Source organism: Chaetura pelagica, unplaced genomic scaffold (assembly GCF_000747805.2).
Source record: "Chaetura pelagica isolate M959 unplaced genomic scaffold, ChaPel_1.0 scaffold66, whole genome shotgun sequence".
Lineage (NCBI taxonomy): Eukaryota > Metazoa > Chordata > Aves > Apodiformes > Apodidae > Chaetura > Chaetura pelagica.
The window spans coordinates 6,183,669-6,194,089 of NW_009953811.1; the positions used below are offsets into that span (position 1 = coordinate 6,183,669).

Below are 10,421 nucleotides of genomic sequence, written 5' to 3' on the forward strand. Positions count from 1 at the left end.
AAAGGAGGATCCAGAAGCAGAACTAATGGTTACTGAGTGGTGTGGGAGGCAGAATGAGAAGTGACAGAGCTGTAGTCAATGGTGGCTGTGTCCACACTAATAACTGAAGTGCTAAACTGCAACTCAGTAATTGTGTGTGACTAATCAGAGCATGAAGAACAGAATTGTAAATAATAGTGGTCTATTATTAGAAGTTAATTAGTTCACAAATTTGCTCTTTGATTTATTAGACCATTAGTAGTGTGTTGATTAGTCAATAAACAGCCTGGTCTCTTGCATTGGTAACATCTCAGGTCTGTGGCCTGAGGAGGGGGGAGTTGGACCCCTGACAAGATCCAGGCATCATTTGTCAGGGCAGGTGGATGTTCTTTGTTCATTCCCTTCAGTCTGTTGAGATACTTTGGGCAATTTAGAACTGGTGCCACATTTCCTGTCTTAGAAACATGTTTTTTTCCAGTGCTCTAGAAAGCTGCAAATGCACAGCCCCCATTTTGGAAACTTCTTCAGTATTCCTTAAGGGAATTAACAGGCAGTTTTGATACTCTGGCCCACATCATCCTTCTCTCTACATTGGAGAGATAGGGATTTGATGCGTGGACTGTTGGGTGGATGAGGAATAGGCTGCATGGTCTTATCCAGAGGGTAGTGGTCAATGACTGGATGCCCAGATAGGGATCAGTGACAAGTGGTGTCCCTCAGGGGTCCATACTGGGACCAGTGCTGTTCAGTATCTTCATCAATGACATAGATAGTGAGGATCAAACATCCCCTGAGCAAGTCTGCAGATGACACCAAGCTCAGTGGTGCAGTTGACATGCCTGAGGCACAGGATGCCCTCCAGAGAGACCTGGGCAAGCTTGAGAAATGGGACCATATCAACCTCATGAAGATCAACGAGGCCAAGTGCAAGGTTCTGCACCTGGATCAGGGCAATCCCAGTATAAATACAGGCTGGGGTATGACAGGATTCAGAGCAGCCCTGAGAAGGACCTCGGGGTGCTGGTGGATGAAAAGCTGGACATGAGACAGGAATGTGCTCCTGCAGCCCAGGAAGCCAACCGTGTCCTAGGCTGCATCACAAGAGCATGAACAACAGGGCCCGGAAAGTGATTCTTCTCTAATCTGCTCTCATAAGACACCACCTTGAGCACAATATACAGCTCTGGGGTCCTCAGCACAGGAAAGACATGGAGCTGTTGGAGCAGGTCCGGGGGAGGCCACAGAAATGATCAGAGGGATGGGATGCTCCTCTGTGAAGAAAGGCTGAGAGTTGGGGTTGTTCATCTTGGAGAAGAGAGGGCTCCAGGTAAACCTTATTGCAGCTTTCAGTACTTAATAGGAGCTTATAAGAAAGATGAAGACAGAAATTTTTGCAGGGCCTGTAGTAATAGGACAAGGGGTGATGGTTTTAAACTAAGAGGGGAGATTTAGACTAGATACAAAGAAAAAAAAAATACAGTAAGGTTGGTGAGACACTGGCACAAGTTGCCTGAAAAGGTGATAAATGCCCCATCCCTGGAAACATTCAAGGTCAGGTTAGTCAGGGCTCTGAGCAACCTAATCCAGTTGAAGATGTCCCTGCTCACTGCAGAGGGGTTGGACTACATGACCTTTAACAATCCCTTGCAACTCAAACCATCCTATGATTCTATGAACTTGGGATTCATGGTCCTGGAAAGAACTTTCCTCTTTGGACACAAATGACCTGGGCTGTGAGTTCCCTTTGTGTCTTGAAAAGGGGAGTAAGGGAAGAGTGGAGGTCACAGAAAGCATTTCCTTGCCTGAGAGAAATTAAAGAGCATGTGTAGGGAGTGAGGAAGGGAACAGACAGGATGGAGACAAGAGGAGGGTCCCTGATGGACTCAGCTGGCTTGGCATGCTGCCACCCATCCAGGCAGCTCCTGCCTGGGGTCCTTGTGGCCGTTCCCACTTTTACAACCATTTCAGACCAGTGTTTCCATGCTCACTATTATTACACACCATCCCTCTCACCTGGGATGACAGCAGTGGATGACTACCTGTCCCACCCAGCGTGTCAGGTGCACACATTGCATTGCAAGGTGGTGACAGCAGGCCAGGCAGCCACAAAAACTTGGACTCTGTGGGAAAGCTTTGGCCCTAGGGACCTTGGTACACAGGCCACCAGGTCAGGAGCATGGTAGAAACTGCATTAGAAAGGCAGCAGTAGCTTTAAATTATTCCTTAAGAGGGATGTACTTTTTCACATTTCCAGTTTAAAACCATTACCTTGTCCCATCACTCCATGCCCTTTTAAGAAGACCCTCTCCAGCTTTCTTGTAGGCCCTTCATTGGAAGGGGCTCTAAGGCCTCCCTGGAGCATTTTCTCCTTCAAGCTGAACAGCCCCAACTCTGTCAGCCTGTCTCACAGCAGAGGTGCTCCAGCCCTTTCACCATCTTCGAGGCCCTTCTCTGAAACCACTCCTGGAATCAGATCAGTTAGAATACAAACATCTAGAAACAGTAGTAATATGGCATTCAAATGAGCTAGAGATCAGTGCTCCTCTGCACAGTGCAGAGGTTATTCCAGTCTCCTTCTTCAGCACACAGTGCAACATATGTAACAAAGCCCAGGGCAAGACAGGCAAACTCTTCCACTCTTCAAAGAAGCTGACATGATACAAACCAAATGTACAGCACAGTGTTTAAAAATTGTTTCAAAGAGTAACCAAGTCAAACCCAGACACTTATCCAGACACTTAGACACCAAGATTTTGGTCCATGGACAATCAAGAGCATTTGTTTCACATAGGTGGTTTATTTTAAGAATTTACAGATTTCTGGGGCTTTGCCACTTCTTCACAAAATAGCAGGGCAGCCTTTTTAACACAGACACTGGCAGGTTAAACAATGTACTCAGAAGAGCTCTTCTTCACCTGTAAAGAAAATTGAAGCAAATTAAAACCCGTTTAATTATTATTTTTTTAATTTAAAACTTTTCTCTCCTCCAGTTTGAACACTTCAACTCACTAATCTTCATTACCCTTCCCTACATAACTCTATTAAGTCTACTTTTCCTTCAAGTTTTAAGTTCTGAATATGCTGGCTTTGCTACAGAAACCTCTTCAGGTACAACACCTCACACACAGATAATTTTAAACCCTTGCATAAGGCCAGAGCACTACGAAAAACTTAAAATTGCAAATTAATCTAATAACCCAGAAAATAAACCACACCCAGAGAATTATGTCAAATGTGGACATATGCTCTCATGGCCTATTTTTGCCTATAATTATTGACACTTTAGCACATTCACAGTAGCAACGGGCAGCTCTTTGGCAAGAGAAGCTTATCAGACCAACACCACTGAATTCTGACTTCTTCATTTGACTTCATGATTTTCTGTGTTAATTCATTTTCAAACATAATCCAGTTTCTATTTCACAACTTTACCTCTTGGATTTGGCTGAACCGCTTTTTCCCCCGATTAATTCCTGGTTATGGTATTATGAGAAAAAACAGAACAAGCAGGTTAGGAAGCAACTCATGCAAATTCAGGCAAAACTATGCATATATTTATGACCACAAATGTATTGTGAGGAGCACAATACAGCACATAATGCAACACACGATGTATTCCAGGCATTTTGTAAACACACAGGATATTAACACAGGATATTTGCATCTGAGCACAGCACAAATTTGTAGCTGTTAAATGTCATACAAGAGCTACAAGCAGTTACAAATTGTGGTCTAAGCCCACATGTTTGTAACCTGCAGTACACACCTTCCCAAAACTTCTTTCTCAGGGAAATAAGCAAAATACTGAACTTAAAAGTAAAATACACATTCAGTACCAACAGACTCAGGAAATTCCCTCCTGCTTCCAACCACACCCCAAACTCTCGGCTTCTGAACTGCACCACAGGCTGATTTATCCAAAAGAGTTTTGGTCACCTGAGTTACTCCCCACCACCCAATACCACTGGGCTGTTTGAACAGAAGATGAGAAGCCCAGGTAAAACGGAGGAGGGAAAAAGCCCACTGAATGCCAAAAAGGAGGGAAAACACCATCTGTTCAGGCAAGGATGTGTGTTGAGGCTAAAGATCTGTTTTACCAGCTTTTATCTGGCCAAAAGGCTGCAAACTTCGTACTTGTTAGTAAAACTGCACAAGCTGAAAAACTTGGGAGTCATGCAAGGGATTGTCTTTCCTTTGGTTTCAGGACCTAGGTGCCCTAACCTGACTGATGCAGGATGTACAACATGCCCCGACTTTGGAACAAGTCCCATTTCCTGTTTCTGGAGGTACTCACAGAGCAGCAGCACCAGAGATGATCTCAATGAGCTCCTTGGTGATGACGGCTTGACGGGTACGGTTGAATGTCAAGGTCAATTTGTCAATCATCTCAGCTAGAAAAAAATTAGGTTGGAATTTAAGGAGACAATAACTATTCCAATACAGAAAAGGAGAAGATGTATGAACAGAATACCAAATAGTCTGGTAAACAATCAACAGGATCATTGCACTTCTCTATTTTTCCCACTACAGATAACACTACTAGTAGACAATCTAAAAACTTCATAATTTGGCTTGAGGCATCAGAGTTAAATATCTGAAGAACAGCTGGCAGAGCACTAAATAAAAGATCATGTAAAAGATCACTTATTGTGACACAATGCAAGCATGCACTATCTGCTTTAAAATTAGATTTCATTCTCAGTACATCATTGTTTTCTTCACATTACTGTTATTCAGGTAAATCACAGAATCACAGAATGGCAGGGGTTGGAAGGGACCTCCAAAGATCATTGAGTCCAACCCCCCTGCCAGAGCAGGACCAAACAAACAAACAAATCAAACAAAAACCCACACAACTATGGCAGACCACTCAGAAAGGCATCCAGACAGGTCTCCAGAGAAGGAGACTCCATAACCTCTCTAAGGAGCCTGTTCCAGTGCTCTGTAACCCTCACAGTGAAGAAGTTCTTCCTCATGTTGAGGTTGGAACTTCCTGTGCCCAAGTTTGAATCTATTGCTCCTTGTCCTATCACAGGGTACAAGTGAAAAGAGATTGTCCCTGCTTTCGTGATGCCCTCATGTATTTATAGACATCAGTTAAATCCTCCCCCAAGTCTTCTCCTCTCTAGCCTAAACAGCCCCAGGTCTCTTAGCCTTTCCTTGTAAGGTAAATTTGTTACAATTTTTATTTCTTCAATTTTTTTTAAATGGAGAAGACATCACCTCTTTCTTTCAAGTTAGGACAGTCAGCAGAGAGCCACACCTACAGTTCTAGATAGCAGAACTGCACATCACATCAGCTTCAGTCACCAGTACCCTTAGTGTAATACTTCCTACGATCACCATTCCACATTAGATGCTATTAGCTGTCTCCCACTAACACCAACTGCATACTCTCTGCACTGCACTGGGTCTGGACACCTTCCAAGAATATTTTCACATTCCCAACTTGCTTCATGACAGGTGGTAAAGTAATTAATCATTGTTTCAGTTTCCCCATCTTTAAACTGTTGCAGTACTAATTACGTTGGGCTTTGAAGTAGGTGCAGGTTTATAAAAATTTTGGAAATCTTCAGGCTGGCCAGAAGAGTGTATTTTGGCCATTACAAAATTAGTTTAGTATTTCATATTCTTAATAAAGAAACTGTCATTTAACTTCCAGTTACCTACTGTTGTTTCCCACATACCTGACAGAAATCTCTCTTCCATAGAATCATAGAATGGTTTGGGCTGGAAGGGAACTTAAAGATCATCTAGTTCCAACTCCCCTGCATAGGCAGGGACACCTCCCACCAGACCAGGCTGCTCCAAGCCCCATCCAGCCTGGCCTTGAACACTTCCAAGGATGTGGAAGCCACAGCTTCCCCAGGCAACCTGTGTCAGTGTCTCACCACCCTAACACTAAAGAATTTCCTCCTGATGTCTAACATAAATCTCCCCTCCTCCAGTTTTAATCCATTACTCCGTGTTCTCTTGCTACAAGCCCTTGTAAAAAGTCCCTTCCCAGCTTTTCTTCAGGGACTAAATATAGTTCACATGCTGAGAAAAGAATGTTGATTGAACTTGCTGAAAACAACAACCTCAAATCGGAATGAACAGAGAAAACAGCTCCTTTCTTACCATTTAGGAGGCAAAGAATTACAAAAAGGGAGGGCAGTACTTTCATACTGAAGTACTCAAGTCCTGGGAAGGCCCCAGAGCAGACTTACAAGCATTCTTGCTAGCGTTGTCCATAGCAGTCATCCTAGCACTCTGCTCACTGGTGGTGGATTCTTTCAGGGAGTAGTACAGAATATTTGCTAGTGTAAATTCCTGGTAGTTTCTCAGCACATCAGCATCAATATCATCATAGATGCTTAGGCTTTCTGTAAAATATGAAAGAGTGGACTTAAGAGAAACCCAAGGTATATGAATTCTAGTCAATACAATGCCCTGCAGAAGATTACTAGGCCAGCCTGCTTCTCAGCTGCAGAGGAATTCTCTCTACATACTACAGCTACTTCCATATTTTAAGTAGCAGAGATTAAGTACTTTGAAGTATTTTAATTCAATTTTATACTGGCAAAGAGAGATTCTGACCAGGGCCAAATACTTTACTGGTAGACTACGCTTAATCTTCCCATACAATGTTGCAGAAATATTCTGGGGTGATTTTACTGAGTAGTGCAAAGTCACTCAATGCCCAGAGTGTTCAGTGATGAAAACACTGGAACTGACAGCTTGGTTCTTGCTTAAGAGAGATCTCAAAACAGAATTAGTACAACCATTCTTATTAATGTCCTTGTCCCACAGCACCTTGATAGGTCAGCCTTGGGCTGCCAAGATAAAAATAATCCATTAAACTTCCCATACATGCACCATATTTGATCACTGAATCGTCCTGATTGGAAATGACCTTGAAGATCATCAAGTCCAACCATAAGCTAAATCCACCAACCACAACCTTATCTCCCTGTTCAGTGCCTAAATCACATCCCTAAACACCACATCTGTATTTCTTTTAAACAATTCCGGAGTGGTGACCACCTCCCTGGGCAGCCTGTTCCAGTGTCCAAGTACTCCTTCAGTAAAGAAATTCTTTTTAACATCTAGTTCAGAGTACTTTAAAAATGATTTATCACTTCAACTTCACATCTCTGGTGGTTTCTAGTTCACTACTTACCAGAACCAGCAACTGTTTCAAAGGAGTAGATGGGTTTTTCATCAGTCTTGTAGGAGATGACAGACCTGTACAAACACAGCGTAACAGGATCCTCAGTTCAACTCACCCTAAACTGAGTGTTTGAAATCAAACTAAAACAGACAAGTTCTAGCCTTCTAATTCCAAAGTTCTGCAATAATCCTGATGGAGAGATCTCAGGTACAATGTGGATATAATCACATACTGACTCTATATATAACACCAACCATTATAGAAGTAAAAGAGAATTCCAACCACAGCTATTAAACACAAACCAAGCGAAACAGCTCTTCACACACACCAAAAAATGCACTCCCTTCCTCAAAAAATAAACATGACAAGCCACAGTTTTCATATTACTTCAACAGGCCAATGTGCTGTTGAAAACCTTCTACCAAGTATTTTTTTCCACAGCAGTTTCAGTTTAACCTCACCTGAACCGATTGTAGATGACAGAGCCTTCATCAAATTCATACCCAGAGTTTAACAACTCCAAGGCAATGATTGAAGCATCTCCAAAGCTTGGAGGTCTCCGTCCCACCTCTTTGAATGTCAGCAGAAAGTAATTGCCATGTGTCCTGCAGTGATATCAAATCTGTGTAAGAACCAGTGGGTGCTCTAAAATACAAATATATGCCACCAAGAGGCAACAAGTCCCAGTAACTTTCTAGCGTTCAAAACTAAGCATTTAATTGAATTAAGAGTCCAAGATAAATCTTGCTTTCATTTTCAGTTCAATTATTATGAAAGTGTCATGATAAATACACATATGTAGCAGTGCTAGTAGCTTTTCAGACTATTATTCCAAAAATATAATGCTGTGCAGCAGTTTCACAAACATCCAGATGATCAAATGTCATCATATCTGCAGATTTTTTTAAAAGGCACTTGTTCCATTCATGCATTGCCTGCAAATGCCAGAGAGCTTTCTAACAGTCTTGACATTTCTACCACAGAAAACAACCCAAACCACCAAACCAAACCCTTCTCCTTTTTACCTCTGAAGCAGGCCTCTGATCTTGTCACCTACTCCAACCACCATAACTTCTTTCCCTGCATTTGTGAGGTTGGCGATCTCGTTCTTCAAGGTTTTAGCAATAGATGTATGGATAGCACCACACAGACCTCGGTCAGAGGACACACCAATCAGAAGGTGCTTCTTCTTGTCCTCTGGTGCCTTTATTTCTGCTTTCTCATAGAGAGCTAAAAAAAATGATAGATAAGTTATTCAAGGTGCCAGGCAGCAAATATGCCATATTAAAATACCTCTGACTTATTCTAACTAAAACAATTTCTAAAGGACTTCCAAATCACAGCCAAATGAAAATTATCTCACTCACAATCATTCAAGTTTGCACATTATCAGACCAGAGGTGACAAGGAATCAGTTCAAACTCAGCCATGTCTCTGCATCAGGTACCACACAATCAGCATCACTACACAGTCAAGTTCCCTGCAGGTCCAGCACCTCAGGAGCACAGGAAATCCAGGAGCTGGCAAGGAGCTCTGGCAGTAGCTGCAGATGTTACAGAGATCTGACACAATTCCATGAGCAGTTAGAAGCAGGCTAGAAACACTAAGTTGTGATGCTTTTCTGACTAACAAAAACCAACCAAAGTTAAAACAGTTGTCAGAAATCAAAATTAATTTCACATTGGAACTCCTTAGAATAGCTATGCATAAACTACTTACAAGCAATACTCAAGGTGACAGTGGCCTAGAAATACAAATTATTTTGAAGAACTATCTACCAAAAGGCTAAAATAGTCTAAGCATTTTATCACCACCATTAAAGCCTTCCTCTTCTCTTCCCACATGACACAGTCCAAGCCTCTTCCCTCACCCAGTGCTCCTGTTCCATAGACTCTGGCAGGCTTCAGCTCCCTCTCAGCTCTTGCATATTTCGCTGCAGAAACCATCTTCATGGACTTGGTGATCTTCTGAATGTTCTTGATGGACTTCAAACGTCTGGTGACTAGAAGGTTAAGAGTTGAAGGTCATGGGCTGTACTGGGCATAAGGACATCCAAAACCACAAGGAATGAAGTGCTACCAACAGCCATCCAAAAATATCTTGCCAAGTTCCCCAGAGAAGAAGAAAAAATAATAAACAATGCACAAATGAACTTCATAAAATACAAGCCCCTACTATTTACACTAAGAGAGCAGTGAGAGTAGCAATCTGGCTAACCCAAATGCATCTTTAAAACAGGTATGGTTTTTCCCCCAGACATAACATTTATTTAATATTTAGCCCCATGTAAGTTCTATTTGCTACTCTCTTTCTTTCTGCTTCTACTTGTTTCACAAATACATCTCTTGAGGTATATACTTTCATCTTTTTCCTGACAAAAAGGGAAAAAAAAAAGACCCAAAATTATAATGAGACAGAATAAACTTCCTTCTTTGTTTACACTGTAGGCAAATGAGATTCATGAAAATACTGGTGCAAAAAGAAAGCAAAACAGGTGTCCTATAGACAAGGGCAATTCCCAAGTGCAACCTGACAAGTTCAAAAATCTGTTTTAGCACATATGATAAAGTAATTTTAAAAATATGTTTGAGTAGAACGATAGTTTGCTGAAATTATCATTAAATTAGGGCTGAAACCATTTTAAGTAATGCCTTTTCTGAAGGACACTTGCTTAATACAAGAAGTGCTGGAGCCCCACACATCAATGTTATAGCACATAACAATCAGTTTATCCAACAGAAGCTGTTAAAATTTTAAACATACAGTTTTCCTGCAACAATCTCCCTCTCTCAAAAGCAAACAAAACCAGTACTTACTGTCTTTTAGGGTTGCCATATTCCTGACTTGGCCCCTGAAAATGAATGCAGGAGAAATGAGGGTAGTTCACTAGTTCTCCAGCAAACCAAAACCTGGCAAGGGCAGATCCCTTTCAGAGGGATGAAAATTTTAAAAGTACAATTTCTTAAAAGGCATCTGTAGTAGGGACAGGCCACTGTAAACCATGCCTTGCATCCAGACCTTCCTTCTCCTTATCTCCTGTTGACACCAGATGCCATTTAATACATGATCTACTGCCTTAGATAACGGCCTGGTACAAACGAGGACGAGAGAACAGGGCACCAGAAGGTTACAACTTTCAAAAAATGTAACTGTTTTTTTAATAAACCATTAAAACGAAGCAGAGGCGGCTACACCACCTCCTGACAGGAGCAGAGTCTCCTTGCACAGCCTGTCACCCACCAAGCTGCCCTTTTTACCCCTCTTACCTCAGCCATCCACCTCACCCCCC

The 10,421-nt window shown here is 42.0% G+C and overlaps 1 protein-coding gene across 3 annotated transcripts; it reads right to left on the minus strand.

Moving 5' to 3' along the window:
• Positions 1–2,756: 2,756 nt before the first annotated feature.
• Positions 2,757–9,982, minus strand: ATP5C1 (ATP synthase, H+ transporting, mitochondrial F1 complex, gamma polypeptide 1). 3 transcript variants are annotated; one of them, XM_010001274.1, is made up of 9 exons: positions 9,949–9,982; positions 9,003–9,134; positions 8,158–8,362; positions 7,594–7,737; positions 7,142–7,206; positions 6,189–6,344; positions 4,274–4,370; positions 3,412–3,452; positions 2,757–2,894 (listed from the first exon to the last, which is right to left on the minus strand). In XM_010001274.1, exons 1-8 carry the CDS (start codon positions 9,965–9,967, stop codon positions 3,446–3,448), a joined length of 825 nt encoding a protein of 274 aa, XP_009999576.1. In that variant the 5' UTR covers positions 9,968–9,982; the 3' UTR covers positions 2,757–2,894; positions 3,412–3,445. The 3 variants fall into 3 exon arrangements, with proteins under 3 accessions (XP_009999576.1, XP_009999578.1, XP_009999577.1); XM_010001276.1 differs by lacking the exon at positions 3,412–3,452 and having other exon boundaries at positions 2,759–2,894; XM_010001275.1 differs by lacking the exons at positions 2,757–2,894; positions 3,412–3,452 and having other exon boundaries at positions 4,270–4,370.
• Between the last annotated feature and the right edge of the window lie 439 nt (positions 9,983–10,421).

Excerpts from the sequence above, each read along its gene's own strand:
- ATP5C1 (XM_010001274.1), bottom strand. Across the intron at positions 7,207-7,593 it reads GTCATCTACAATCGGTTCAG|GTCTGTCATCTCCTACAAGA; the intron begins GTGAGGTTAAAC and ends GTGTTTGTACAG. Across the intron at positions 6,345-7,141 it reads TGAAACAGTTGCTGGTTCTG|AAAGCCTAAGCATCTATGAT; the intron begins GTAAGTAGTGAA and ends CATATTTTACAG.